This window comes from Delphinapterus leucas, chromosome 12 (assembly GCF_059928025.1).
Source record: "Delphinapterus leucas isolate spDelLeu-1000000601 "Yukka" chromosome 12, BTC_Dleu_Yukka2, whole genome shotgun sequence".
Taxonomy (NCBI): Eukaryota; Metazoa; Chordata; class Mammalia; order Artiodactyla; family Monodontidae; genus Delphinapterus; species Delphinapterus leucas.
In genome coordinates, this window is record NC_143140.1 from 62,755,144 (window position 1) to 62,771,415 (window position 16,272).

General features: G+C 35.4%; 1 protein-coding gene across 3 annotated transcripts in view; it reads right to left on the reverse strand.

Moving 5' to 3' along the window:
* Window positions 1-16,272, reverse strand: part of PTPRK (protein tyrosine phosphatase receptor type K) — a 578,185-nt gene that overhangs the window by 249,846 nt on the left and 312,067 nt on the right. For all 3 annotated transcript variants that reach the window (XM_022556378.3, XM_022556371.3, XM_089921990.1), the window contains exon 6: window positions 9,199-9,373. In XM_022556378.3, coding sequence (XP_022412086.2) covers window positions 9,199-9,373 — 175 coding nt within the window. The remainder of the gene's footprint in view (window positions 1-9,198; window positions 9,374-16,272) is intronic.

Genomic DNA, 16,272 nt, shown 5'->3' on the forward strand with positions numbered 1-16,272 from the left:
TAAAGCAAGTGAAAGAAAGCCAGTGTTGCTAGAGTTTGGTGAGCAAAGGAGAATCTGGACTGGAGAGGTGGACAGAGCCAGATGATGATGGGCCTTAGAGATTGCAATGAGACATCTGGGATTGATACTGCATGAACAAGAAGCCATGAGAATGGGAAGAGCACACACTGACTTACTTTGTGTGATATAGTCAGTCTGTCTACTATTGTGTGAAGACTGACCTGGAGGAGGCAAGTGCTGATGTGGGGAGACCAGTGAGCACTTTTAGTTAAGTAAAAAGCTCACAGATATAGAGAATAAACTAGTGGTTACCAGTGGGGAGTGGGGAGAGGGAAAGATAGGGGTATGGGATTAAGAGATACAAACTACTATGTATAAAATAAATAAGCAACAAGGATATATTGTACTGCACAGGGAAATATAGCCATTATTTTGTAATGAAACTGAAACTAATATAATATTGTTAATCAATTATACTTCAATAAAAAATAAAGAAATAAAGTATCAGCACAAAAAATTTAGAAAAAGTAAAAAGTACAGTAAAAAGAAGATGGTGATATGGATAAAAGCAATGGCATTAAAGGTAAAGAAAGTGCTGAGCACCCAAAGGATATGTAATAAAATTTGGAAAATTAAAGAAGCAGTCAAATAACATTCACATTTCTATCTGCTGTATTTCACCCAACAATGTGAGTGTATCTGAGACCACTTTCTTGTACAAATCTTTGTTCTGCACATAGTAATGGTAGGCATTACATAAAGATCTTTTGAAAAGTTAAGAGCTAAATAACTCTGGAGAAAAAAATTGTATAACAAAATCAATGAATTTTCTTCCGTACTAGAAAATAACTATCATTTGGCCTTTAGGTATTTTGGGAAGAAATGAGAGAAACCCGAATGAGATAAGAATGTGAAAGTATACATGTATTTGAGGGAACGAAGAAAGTTCAGGTGGAGGAAACAGCAAGTGTAACAGCCCTAAGGCAGGAGTATGCTTGGAAGAGTCAGTATGCTTGCTGTGGATTAAGGAAGGAAGTGAGTGATAGGAAATAAATTTTGAGTGGTACCCAGGGCATGTTTCATTTAAAGCCTTTTGGACCAGGAAAGTGCTGTAATTTTTCTTTTTCCTTAATGTGAAGGAAAGTCACTGGAGGGAGTAACATGGTAACATGAGAATAGCAATGGTTTCTTCCGTATGCATATGAAGATGACAGAAAATGCCAGTGGCAATTAGGAAGATGTAAATAACCATGTGGGTAAAATTTCTTTCCAACAAGCGTACAGGTTCATTCATTTGCAGTTTCTTTGTTGCCTTAACACAAGAACAGATTCTCTGCCATCGTAACTAAATCTGATTTCGAATTGCACAACACTGCAGAAAAGACAACAAAATATGCTCTTGGTTTAGGGGTCAGAAAGCAGGAAATGGAGAGCAAAACAAAGTTACCTTCCAAATCATATCCTAAAGTTAAATGTAATCCTGTCCCTATAGCCCATAAGAGATGAGACCACCTCTGTAGGCCACTTCTCTAAAAACAAACATCAGAGCTAAGAGAAAGCTGTATAAGGAGAGGTTCTTATGGATTTATGTACTGAGAAAAGCTGCACATACACTCCCAAAATTATTTAACCTCTGTCCAGTCCTTAGTCTCCAAATCCTCACTGTTAACACTAAAATGGTACAATTTTTTTTCTTTTTTATAAAAACTAGTAACTATGAACTAAATAAAATCCATGCTGAGGACTAACAAAACATAAATGTTTATCTGTACTTATTTGTGTTGACCTTACAATTGTTTTTATTTCTTACTAGACTGTTTCTCAGAAAAGGAAATAACATGATTTATATTAACCCAGCTGGAAAGAAAAGTGCTTTCTACGGTAATACGATAGACTTTGTTGAACAAGTTGGTTTTGACTGATTTACCTAATATTTAACTTCTACCTAACATTTCATGAGTGTTTTCTGTTTCTGTGTATTTCCTAGTTTGTACTTAGTAAGTCAAGTTCCTGATGCCATTTTACTAGTAAGCAGAATGTGTATTAGCTAGCTTTTAAAAAGATGTGAACATCTAACTGGTGAATAGTTTATGTTAACTACAAAAAGCTAAACACTGAAATTCACCTGTCAGTCATACACTGGTTGGGAAGCCTGCTATTATTGACTCTCTAAGAAGATGAAGTGGTGGGAAAGTGGAAGAAACTCAAGTCATGTCCCACCACAATACTTATACCACCATCTATACACATTGTACCACTGAACACTATGAATTATCTCTCTGCCTTGATGACTGATTTCAATCTGTCAGCTAAAGAGCTTCTGTTTATAATGGTATAAGACTCTATAGTACAACATTATTTACCAAAATAGTGCTTAATAAATTTGGTAAATACCCATTGGTATATTTTCTACTTGTTAGGGGAATCTTATTTTTTTCTCCCTATGGAATTAAAAATGTGACCAAAGTCAAAACTCTGTCAAAATATTCAAGAATTCTACATTTTCCTATATAATTAATTAAATTATAAATTGCTTGAGAGCTGAAACTATGTCTGCGGTTTCTTTGTAATTTCCTGGTGCCTATTACTTACCATTTTAAATACTCAATAAAGACTGCTAGCTGATTTTTCAATGAAGTTACAAATTGACTTCATTGCTTCCTTTTTGGTTTGGGGTAGGTAAGAGAAAGAAAAAGAATGAGCAGAGAGGGGAATATAAATTAGTTAGCCCCAAACTGTTAGTCTGGGAAGTTGATATATATCCTTTAGAACAAACGAACGCAAATTACATTTATCACAGACCCCAAGAGAACAGAATTAAGAGGCTCAGAAGGAAAATATAGTGCTCTGAAATCAAATTCCCTAGAGTTCAACAGAAAGAATTATTTAGCATGCAAATCATTCTGCTTCCTCTTTGATCTTTCTCAAATTCTTAAGAAGAAAGCTTCAACAAAAGCAAAATCCCCAAAGACACACTCCAAAAAAACAGTGACCAGCAACTCAACTGCTAAACATTAGGCAGAGCTCTATGCGTGACCCACCAATGCAAATACACTCAGAAATCCTTTGGGAAAGAACTCTCATTGCATTTTCATTTTAAAAACAAACAAGAAAATAAATAGCATGAAAATAACCACTCAGGCAAGACAAGTGCTACACTTTACCATTTTCATCAAGTAGCATGAGGAAATTCAGAGGAGGAGAAAATTAATAGCAAAAAGTATTTGTAATAATGGTACACAAAGGCGATAGAACAGAGCTTCAGTAATAATATACTAACTGAAATAAGGACCTCCAGTATCCTTTTGCTCATTTAGAATTTAAAAATGTACCAGACATCTTGTACATTGGATCACCTGAAGACTCCAAATGTTCCTTTTATCATACTCAAGGGTAGCAATGTAACATTTTTAGATATGCAACATTTGGGATCTCCTTCATATTTGAAACATTTGGTATCCCCTGACTGACTGCAGGTGCTTTCCTAGCCACGTAGGGGCAGTTGGGGGACATTTGTATGTGGTTTATCCATGCATTCTTAAACTTTTATTATAGTTCAGATTTTGTAAAACATAAATGTTTAAATTGAATTCTCCAAGGTAACTCTAAATTTCCTGTCAAGTTGACTAGTTTTCACAATGGAAGCAAAGAAAAGGGATCTTCAAGTCACCATTAAGAAAAAGGACCTTTATATGAATTCAAGAGTCTGGCAGCTGTGCTATGAAAACTAGTTAAAAATCAATAGTGTGCGGTGTTAAGCAGAATGCTGAAGGACTCAAGCTAGAAATTCCGTGGCTTTTCACCACCAACTAAGAAAAGTATTAATATGTCATGTTTTCCACTTCCCAAATGTCCTTGCTTCTAATATAAAAATACTAAAATGAGACAGTCAGATCTGATTTTTAACTGATATACGCAAAAAAAAATAGAATACAACATATTAGTTAAATCAAGATTGCTTTTCAAGTGAGAAGAAAATTCATGCTAAACAAAAAGTCACCCTACCTAGTTCATATGAGAAGGAAAGCGACAGGTTCAGACCCTACAAAAAACAACTGCCATCATCTTTTCCTGTATGCCAGCAATCTTCCCTCCATCTGTAGGTAAGGGGGAAATGCGGTTCATCATCCATTCCCTGTATCTTTTGGGGTCAGCCCCAACGCTCTGACTTCAACTACATTTTATTTATCGTCTTTGTGTAAAAACATGTGCTAGGTGCTGTAGCAAAGCAAAGATGAACTAGACATACTCTAATGGAACATAAACTACACCCTTCTCCCACATTACCAAGTTCCGAACTCTGCATGTCCTTCAAGGTAAAGTTGTACCTTCTTCTGAAAAATTCCCTCAATTCCTATTTTACCTGAATAGAATTAATGACTGCCTTTGAATAGCATTGTTATGCTCTGTAGTCCCATTTACAGAAGTTCTCTACTGGCCATTCCAGTTGTCTCTCCATATGCAGCCATGCAATTTTTGATATCTGTGAGAGGTCGTAACCTCTTTATCCCCAAGTGGATGAGACCAAAGAAGTATGTAGCCATATGGGTATCCTATGACCATGAAGAGACACTGGCTTAGGATAAAAACCAAAACTAAGAACTGCAGAGTGAAGAACTGGAAAGAACCTGGATCCTTCCTGACTAAATGAACCAACCCTGGAGCCTATCTCTGCACCTTCTAGTTATAAAAGTCAGCAAATACATTTTTATTTTTTACATTAATTTGTATTGTCTTACAAAGGGAAGTACCAACAAGAATCCAAAGTCCTCATGATTTTAAACACCAAAATTTGTTTTACAGGCCCACCTACACTGCTACATGTGTTGACATTCACCTCACTTTACAGCTAGAGGTCAGTGGTATTCATTAGGAATAGATAAAAATATTAACAGAAAATGTAAGTCCAGAGAATTTTGATAATGGCTAATAGTTGCCATTAAAGTTTTAAAGTCCAACCAGCAACAAAGACAAACAAAATGCTATGCTTTTCACATTAAAGAACTTCAAAAATGTAATTGGAGTTTCACAGATAAAAATTTAAAAAACACATCTAACAAATGGGAATGGAAATTGAGTGTCAGTTGTAGCAATCAGAATTTTATAGTTCATTGTGGGTCAGTTGGCTAGAAATTTAGTTGGGTCTTTGATTCAGCCAGGTGGAAAAGAAAGGAGAAGACTGCAAATGAGATCAAGATTGAGAATCTATAACCTAACTTAGACTACAAAGGTGGTGCTTTTAGTCTGAAGCTTGTAAACAACATTTCAACTATTTCACATTTTTTACACTTCCATTTTGTAGAAACATGGAGCAAAACATCTGCTCTTCGTCTCATCTCTGTAAAAAGTTCTTTGTCGATAAAGATTGGCTTTCACAAACAAAATGTTATCATTACTCAAAACGATCTGGAAGCAAACCTGAAGTCGTGATAAAGTATATTCTGTTTAAGCATATTTTATTTTTTCTTCCTCTGGCTGTGGGAGAACAGGGATCAATACTCTTCAACATGAGAATTTTGCAGTGAAATTTTCATTTGTAACAAACAGCAACCAAAAAGCCTTAAGCATGCCCTGTCACTTTCAGTTTAGGAGAAAATGCACTAATAAACTCTTACCCTTGGGTCATCTTTGACAACAGGCAATACTATGCCAGATCTTATTAAGGACTATTCATATCACTGCCCCAAAAATTTCCTTTAAAATTACCATCTTTTGTATGCATGCAACAGGATGTCAGCTTTGAAAGTGCCAATGAGAGGCAAGACCTGTCACCATAGTTAATTCTCAGCACTATTTCAACACCAGGAGAGCTGACCCTGAAGGGTGTGTTTTGTTGTTAGCAATATTTATTCGGTGGTTATCTGGACAAACAAGAAAACGTATTGCTTTATATTAGTTTTCAAATAAAACAACAAGCAGAGTATCACCTGTAAGTATTAGATACATAACAAACTAAAATATGTTGAAAAGAAAAAGAAAACTGCCAAAACTATCAAAATACATTTCTAAGATGTTAACACACTCTGGATAGTACATTCAAAGCGCCATCATATCTTAAACCAACAGGTGCAATATAAAATCTAAAACAAAATATAGGTTAAATGCCAGGACTTTCTTAAAAAATAAAAAAATTTAAAAAGGGAAAGAAAAACAGCCAAACTTTCTATGAAACTCAAGAAGTGTCCTTTTATAAATCTTACTGAAATAATTATTCACTCCACAAGCAACACTCCTAGAATAGAAATAATGGAGTTTCTCCAAGTAAAGAACACCAAGCTTTGATAAAATGTACTTTTCAGATCAGGTAAACAAGAGAAATCTAGTAATCCAAAATAAATCTCTTTTAAAATAAACAGGCATTGAGCTTCCCTGGTGGCGCAGTGGTTGAGAGTCTGCCTGCCGATGCAGGGGACACGGGTTCATGCCCCAGTCTAGGAAGATCCCACATGCCACGGAGCGGCTGGTCCCGTGAGCCATGGCCGCTGAGCCTGCGCGTCCGGAGCCTGTGCTCCGCAACGGGAGAGGCCACAACAGTGAGAGGCCCGCATACCACAAAAAATAAATAAATAAATAAATAAACAGGCATTAAATGGCTATCTGAAATTAGGAAATTTATCTTTAAAGAGAACACCTGGATAAAAGCTTCAACTCTGCCTTCTATGAATTGTTGAATACATCGGGGGCCATTCCCTCAAAAAAATTTTATATCTATGTATTTATATCTATATTGATATAAGTATATAACTGTAAGTTATTCAGAAGCACTCTAGCTGCACTATTAAAAGCCACCATCTGCTTCAGGGGCTGCACATCGTGCACGCACATACAAGTACAGTGAAGATACAGTGAGCATGATGACTCAAGAATACACCCACCTTCCTGTATACACAGCATCTTAATCACTCTGAAGATTACCCAAGAACACCTTCAGGCTTTTCAAAAGTACCTTCAGGCTCAGGTTAGAAAGCTTCAGCAACAGGGCTCACCAAAGATGAATATACAAACATATATGAACATAAGTCAAACTGCCTCTCTATCTAAACACTAGAGTTAAATATTATCATATTTTCTTATTTGTCAATGAATTGGGGCTATGATTTCATGAACTTAAGCAGGTGATATAAGCTAACTCAGGAGCCATGAGAGAAGTTTTATTTATAATAGAGTCCTATACAATTTACAAAGATAAACTTTTTTTTTTTTTGATGAGCTACAGAATCTCTCGTGACAAAAGCATTACAAGTGGCTAATAGCCTTATTTAATAATGTTAATGCGAGATAAAGCTGTGGTGGAAAGGAATGATCCTGGCACCAGGAGTTAAGAAACACGGAATTAGGGCTTCCCTGGTGGCGCAGTGGTTGAGAGTCCGCCTGCCAATGCAGGGGTCACAGGTTCGAGCCCTGGTCTGGGAAGATCCCACATGCCGCGGAGCACCTAGCCCCAGCCCCGTGGGCCACAATTACTGAGCCTGCGCGTCTGGAGCCTGTGCTCCACAACAAGAGAGGCCGCGATAGTGAGAAGCCCGTGCACCGCGATGAGGAGGGGCCCCCACTTGCCGCAACTAGAGAAAGCCCTCGCACAGAAACGAAGACCCAACATAGCCAAAGTAAAATAAAATAAATAAACAAATAAGGCAAAATTCCTTTAAAAAAAAAAAAAAAGAAACATGGAATTAAATTCTGGCTCAGCCAGTTATTAGATCTTTGTGGCTCTGGGCAATTATCAAATAGTCTGAATTTCAATTTTCTTCTAAAAGTATTAAAGGTTAAAGTATTAAAATCAAGTAAATCTTTTTTTTTTACATCTTTATTAGAGTATAACTGCCCTACAATGGTGTGTTAGCTTCTGCTATCAAGTAAATCTTAAAATGAAATAATACATGACATCAAAATACATTTGATGTCAAGCATTATAAAATATACTAACTTGAATATGGATGTATCTCATTTTCTCCTTCCAGCCTCTAAGCACTGACACATGCCTTGCTCTCTGCTTGCTGGTTCTTCTTTCTCTTACCCCTGCCCCTCACATCCACAATCCTCATCCAGGCAACTTTTTCTCAACTTTCAGATTCTGTCTCAAAGAAAGTCATTGACAAAGGCCTTCCCTGATGTCTCTGACAAATCTCAGTCCACTTTAGATGTTTTTGTTAAAATCTGCCAAACTTCTCCTTGAAGAGACTTACATAGTTTATAATTATTTTCATTTGTGTCATAATCGATTGATGCATGATAGCCTATTCAACAAAGCTGCTTTTCCTCTAAATTTTCACACGGCTGATGTCGTCATTTTTTTAAGGTTTCAGCTCAGTTGTCACGTTCTCAAAGAGGCCTTCCAGATAATCTTAACTAAAATATCAATCCCTGCCATTTTGTGTATTTATTTTTATTCATGACACATACCATGACTTGATACTACATTTTCAACATCTTCCTATATGATGTGCCTAATATACCTCAGTGTTAAGCTATATATGGGCAGAGTCTTTGTATTTTACTAACCACTGTATCTCCACAATCTAGAACAGTGGAATATATAGGGACTCAGTCAATTTTCAATGAATGTAATATACATTGAGCACTTGTACTTGTTTTTCCAGTACTCACTAAAGATATGTACTGATACATCATAATCCCTCACAATTCTTCTGGTAGCCTTAGTATCCCAGAATACTGAGGACCTCTTAGAAAGTGTAATTTTCTAAGATTCCACAGGGGGCCAGAATTAGTGAACAGCCACAACTGGGTTTTGATACCGGTAAAATTTACGGGTATACACGGGGATAGAAACTTTGACCTTGACATAATTGCCACAATGCTTTGAAAAACTAAAGTATCTAGAGAACTATTGTAAACAGGAAAAATCAATCTAAAGTTAAAATGCAAACTTGATGATGGCAATATGGAATATTTTATATGTTTAGCCCTATTAGAGCTTTTAAAAATAGATTCCCTTCGATAGAAATCATTTGTTGAAAACTTGCCTGACAAACTATACAACTATAAACTTGCCTGACAAACTATACTACAGTCTTAATTTGACCTTAAGACATTTTCAGAACTTTTATAATGATATGGTTTTATAGTGACTTGAGATGAAGAGTACTTGATTTAAAAATCGATCCAAATATCTACAAAAGTTGCATTTGTTCTAATGAAGTGATGTCATTTCATAAAGTGAAAGCAATTTTACTTTACCTCTTACAATAAGTTGAGCAAAATTGGACACACCAGAACCTCGTTCTGACTGAGTTACACAGCGATACAAATCCTGGTCGGTTTTTGTCACTTCTTGCAATCTAAAGGAAGCAGCAAATCTTCTGTGATTGATGTTCTTAGTCTGGGCTACTGGTATATCTTCTCCATTTCGCCTCTGTAAACAGAAACCAATCTTTAAAAATCAGGTTCTTAATATTTCCAGAAATCTAAAGCATCTTGGCAATGAACATCTGTGATAAGTTATTCTTGTTTGTTAAAATTAGGCGGAAAATATCTGTGTAGTCCCACAAATTTTTACCATTGTCTTTCAATCAGGAAAAGTATGTAAGTAAACACTGCTATCCTTTAAGGGGTGAAGTGCTGAAACTATATGATAGTAATCTCAGTTTTCCATAAAATTGTTATTAGCCCAGAGTATATGAATTAGCAGGACAGTTAATGGCTCTTTGGCAAATGATCCACTGCCCCCTCCCTTCTGCCAGACTCTCTCTATATAAAGTCTTCTTTTCGCCCTTATACTATACTGCATGTGCTTAATAGGTTTGTCCCCTTCAGGAGACTGAGACCATGCCCAATGCATCTATTCTAAATGTGTAGCATGCGATCGTGACTATAAAATACTAATGAATAATTGAGAGTCAAACCAAAATCTGTACTCTTTGCAAATTTTTATCTCTTTGGCATTAATGACAGCCAACTTATACCATTTGCAAGAAATAATCAAAGGAACCTAAAAGTTAAAAGCATATCTGTCAACTTTTAAAATAAACTATTGGAAAAACATATTTACAGTATCAGGGTGCCTCACACAAGACCATAAAGGAAATGGTTGAAATATTCAAATATAATAAAATGTCTAACTTCTATATGTTGAAAGACATCATAAATAAAGTGAAAAAAGCAAGCCACAAACTGTAATAAGATATTTGTCATGAAAATAAGCATCAAAAGATAAATAGCCAGGTTATGTAAAATTCATCTACAGTTCAATAAGAAAAAAGACAAACCACCCTATCAAAAAATGGACAGGCTATAGAAAGAGAATATGTGTAAGTCTAGTAACCATGAAAAGAGATCCTCAACCTAAATTTAAAAATTCTTTATGTCAAAGATAGCACAAAGGGCAAAGAAAAGCTACAACTATGAGAGAGAATTGGTCATGAGCCTCATCCTAACTTCCTGTTGGTAAAATGCTAAGTATTCCTGGTACCCTTTCACACTACTTGAAATATCATTTCATCACTAGATATGGAAAACAGAACCGTAAAATTACTAGAATTGTAAATGGTTACAGTCATTTTAGAAAATAATTTGCTACTATCTAGTAAAGTTGAATATGCATAAAACTTAGGACCCAACAGTTCCACTTCTACATTTCTATGTTTGGATCACTCTTCTATGTGTGATCACACAGATATGTACAAGAATGTTGAACACAGAATCGTTTGTAATAGTTAAGTATGGGAAAGATCCACATATTCCTGAGTGGTGGATAAATAAACTGAGATTTATCCATTCAGTAAAATTCAATGTGGCAGTTAAACTAAGCAAACTAAAACCAGTAGGGTCCTGGTAAAAAAAAAAGTTGAACATCTCCTGCATTCCACTGAAATACATGTTTAAATCTAAAAAAAAAGAAAAAAAATCCTTAACAAAAATTAAGATAGGAGACAAAAATGAAAAATGTCAACTTCTATTAAATTAGAGTGGTGGGTATGTCAGTGGTCAATTTATCTTTTTTTATAATTGTTTTTGTATGTTTGAAACACTTTGCATTTTTTTAAACAGGTAAATAATAAAGGAATCACCCTATTACTTTAATAATTTTTAAAATCCTAAAATCCACTGTACCTTTAACACCCTTCTCCATATCTGAAATGATATATATGTGCAAATTATGTTATACATATGCGTATGTGTCTGTATATGCATATATACCTAAGGATAAAAAAGTCCCAATTTTGACTAAAGTCAAAATTTTTCACTCATTCAGTGTTTTGTTGACTCTTCTTTCCTGACCCACATATTCCATGATTTTTGCACCAAGATCCCCTGCTCATTCCCTTGAATAATAATAAAGAGGAAAAGCAGCTTATACTCAAAAGCCCTAAAATATAAATCCATAAAATCTAGCCTAAATTCTCTTTCCCTATAAACCACACGAACAAACAAACAAACAAAAATTTTACACATGAGAATCTCAAACAGCATGTTTTTCAATTATCATATCATTTGATACCATCTTTCTAATTGGAAGGCAGACCATGACTCAGCACTGTTTAGACAAGTACACGCCCTCACCTCATCCTCCCCTAATTTACCCCTCCAGTGGTACTCTCCATCTTCCATCACCTTTCTCAGTTCTTCCTTTGGCAAGACCAGCCAACTCCTGCTGCCCACCTTGTCTTCTAAATCATCTTGCTTGTGCACACACAACACTCACGTCTTTTAACACCATGTCTTTTTCAAAAATCTGTCTTCTCTTGTGAAGAGTTACTAAGTACCCTTAATGTTTCCCTCTGAATGATTATTATTTCATCTTTCCATCTTAATTGACATTCATCTCACAATAACACTTTCCTCCAAACTTTTCTCAAAGGAGGGCACATTTTCTTCTACTTTCTTACCCTTTATCCTGGTTCCTCACTTGCAGGCCACTCTTTCACTATCCCACTCAACAGCCTCTCAACTTCCAGAGTTCCCAGCTTGCCCAAAGAGCCTTCCAGTCACTTATCTATCAGGTCAGATTATCCTTTCCACCACAGTTCTGTGAATATTCTCAGTGATCCCAAAACTCACTCTGGCCTCAGTGATGCCCAACAGCCTTCGTTACTGCCTTGTCCCTACGCTAAGATAGTTTTCTCAGTCTGAATCACAATTGCCCGGGACATTGTCTCCTATTCTTTCAATCTTCTGCATTGTCAGTGAGACCTTACTTTCTGACCCTTAACTTTTACAAGCAGCCACTTCAGAGATTTTCACTAGCCTGAAAGAATTCTGGATTTTTAAAAACTTTCCATTGTTATACACTGCCAATACAGGATATACACTATTTCTTTGCAACAATTACAAGACCACTACTGACTTTTGCTGCAATCAGTCATTTGCTCTCATGAAAAATCTGAATTACCCAACAAGGGAGACCAAAAGCTCTTAGATATTCCTAGTTGATGCCCACAGTGCCACGAGCTATGAAATCTAACAATGTCCTCTCTGCCTCAACCTCACATTTCATCAACTTATACATACTCTTCACTTTCCATTCCCACTGAAATTACCATGAATAGTGTCTCAAAAACTCAAAGATCATCATAAAAATGTAATCACCAGCATTTCTATCTTGAATTTCTTCTACAATATATTCTATATATGTCCTTTTACCTTTTTGTGTACTGAAATCATCCTGAAGGTAGGGCTTCAAATTTTGTACTTTTTCTTCCACAGCATCATATATGTAGTATGTTATCATTATTTAGTGGGTACTCAAGTTCTTTGTTAAAATGGACTAAAATCGCTGGTATTTTTAGAGACAAAAGTCATGTAAAATTTCCTTAGCTTTTCATAAATTTTTATAACAAAATATATAAAAATCATTAATTAAAATTAATAATAAAAGGAAGCTACAAAAATACAGAACCTCAAGGACATCTAGAGATCATTTATGCCAAGCTTTTTCTGAACTCAGAGATGTTGAGGACCATCAGGAGATCACAAAGTTGATTACACTGTGTTTGTATTTGTGTGTATTACTATACTAACATAACTATATATGCTTATATAGGATACACATTGTTTCTATAATTAATGAGCATAGTACACTTAGGTGCTATTTATCTCTTGAAATAAAATAACAATAAAAATAATTATAGAGTCATAATATTCAGATTTTTCTTCAAAAATCATTTAATAAGCATCTCCATGTACCTCATATTATATTAACTATTACCTTGGTTCTGTCACTGTTCTCTATTACAAACCTTCTGTGATAGTCATTTCCATTTAAAGATTATAAAATCAGAATTCAGAAAGATTAAAAATGTGATACACAGCCTGTTAGTAGCAGGATTAAAACTCAAAACTAGGTTTAAAGACACAAAATCCAGTAGTATTTCCTCTGAAATAAACCAAAGCTGCTTTTTGTTTCATTTGTATCATAGGTACAGTCCAGTGAGTTGATTATTTGTTGTTGAGCCTTGATCAATGCATTGTATCAATGAGAAATGTAATCTACTATATTAGACATTGCTTTATTTACTTCATTTGCTTTATTTACTTTCAGTAAGGCATTACATTTCAAAGTAGCAATTCATGATATGTATATTTCAGAAGTCAAAATAATAACTTTTTCTTTTATAATCCAAACTAATAGGTCTTTGCCTGCCTCCAAGCTATCAATTTAACAGAGTAGGCAGGGCTATGGAAGAAGGAAATAAGAAGTAATGGTAAATTTATCTCTTATACAGCAGTGTTTGCATATAGTTTTCTACCTTATATTCTTCAGTTCCAGGCTCTTTATCCTGCTTTGAGATTTTTATGTGATTCTCCATTTCAAAATCCCCAACCCTGAGAAATACTAAGAAATGAACCACAAAATTATATGATCCAAGGATTATAACCTAGCACTTTGTTTTTTCATTCCTCTCCCTTCCTCCCCAGATCCTTGTCATGCTTTCTTATTTATTCTGTCTCCAGTACAGGTTGCTGAGACTCGTCACTTACCAAGTAACTCTAGGCAAGTCACTGGAATTACTATTATGACTCCACTAGTAAACTAAGTAAGCTTCATCATGCAGGGTGCATGCAGTATTTATTTGACAAGTTCAGTTCCTGGCATAAAGTAGTGTAGTGGTAATATTGGTTAATTCACAGTATCTATAATAAATTGTAGCATTAGGATCACCTGTCAGATTGTTACAAATGCAAAGTCTAGAGATCGCTCTAGATCTACTGAATCAAAATCTGCATTTTTACAAGATCCCTCGGTTATGCATCAAGATATTTCAGCTTGAGACACTGGTTGAAAACATGATGGAGGTCCTGTTCCCATGAAAAGTTGACAGGTCTAAAAATGGGTGTGATTCTCGCCAATGAGAAATAATAGGAATAAGCCAAGTCACTTCCAGAAAGGTTTCCTCACTTCTAGAGAAAACACAGTGGGTCCTCTTTTCCTTTTCTCAATGTCATGACTAAAATGCTGAGGATGGCACATTGAGGAGAAAGACACGATCAGGTTCTTGATCACGTCTCTAAAATGGTGTCGGCAGCTACTCACCTGAGTCTGCCCACTCTCCCCCTGAGAGTGTACTACCACTTAATAAACCCTTACTTTGTTCTCTTGAGAAAAATTTAAAATTGAAATAAAATAAAATGGTGTCAACAGCTCTTAGAGCCCCCCTATTTCTGGACTTCCTATTAAGTGATGTAATACGTTTGGTTTTCTATTACTTACTTTGAACTTGAAATCCTAAAAGCTAATGTGATATGGTTAAAATATGGAACAGTTTATTTCAGCTTCTCTTTTCAAAGCTTGAGGAATAGAATTAATCCAATTTAATTTTAAATTCAATAATGCAGCACTTAGAACACTTGCAGAGATTATTTCACTCTATTGACTTGAAGAAAAAATTAAATTACATTTATTGCTTTATTTATTCTTCACTGCCTTTCCTGGGCACATAATGATACAGGTCTCCTCCATCCTCTTAGAGTTGGAGAAACTGGAAAGAGACTGTTTTCCTATGTTTGGTATTTAAGTTCCTACTGAATAATATTAAAAGGACCGCATATAATTTGTCAGTACTTGCCCTTTTTCCAAAACCAATGTCTGTAAATTTGCACACTATAATTAAGCAGGGTTGATGTGACTCATACAACGATCCAGCCAAATTAATTCCAAGGACCTGGGGGTTCCTTACTGGGGCTTGTCTGCCATATGAAATGTTTTTCTTTCTCATAGGTATGATAAAGCTATCATCATTATTACTGAACAATTAAATCAAAGAATTTTAGAAAAATGAAGGATCATGGCAAACTTAAAGGTTTAGAAATTTATAAATTTCTAAAATTAGAAACACTGTTACTATTTTGAGAAAAGCACTCATTTATATCTGTTAGAAATTATTATATTGATTTCAACAGATTAAACCAAAAGAAAATAGCATTCCTCTAGGAGAAATTACCCTAAAATTACAATACTAAGTCCACAACATATTTACTGTACGGCAATGAAAGTACTGAACAAGGCAAATGATATTTGACACAGAAAAAGAAAGAGGAGGCAAATATTGTAATTCTGATATAACATAGGGTAAAAATGTGCTGGCGATAGCAAATTACTAGAATCAGGATAATTAACCAAGTTTCACAAAAACTGTCAGGTATTAAACAAGAAAATGAACTTTGACCTAAGAAGTGAAGGTGTCTTTGCAATATTGGGACAAGATGAACAATACGAGGAGCCACACAAGAGGGCAGAGTAAGTAAACGGAACTATGGGAGATGATACCTACGTTCTAGTCCTGCAATGACTATTTATTAGCTTCACTCACAGGTCCTCATTACTTCTCAAATCTCTGCCTTTTCATCTAAAAATGGGGATATCAATTTGTAACAGCTTATTCAACAGAGATGCTGAGAATATTAGGTGAGACAATTGTGCAAAAGTTCTAACTGCAAATCCTGATGATAGCAATATTATGAAGATAATAATCAAAACAATATCTAAGTGAATAATATATTTGATAACTGTCATGGTCTTTTAATGTCAATCAACTTGACTAGGCTACAGTCCCCAGTTATTCAATCAAAACACTAACCTAGGTGTCTCTACTAAGGTATTTTGCAGATGGGATTAAAGTCCATACCCAAATGACATTAAATAAGGGAGAATAGCCTAGATAATCTGGGTGGACTTGATTCAATCAGTTGAAAAGTCTTAAGAATGGATCTGAGGCTTCCCTGAAGCAGAAGAAATCCTACCTGTGAAGAGCAACTTCAGTCTGTGCCTGAATACTCCAGCCTGCCCTCTCGAAGTGCTTGACTACAGACTTCAGA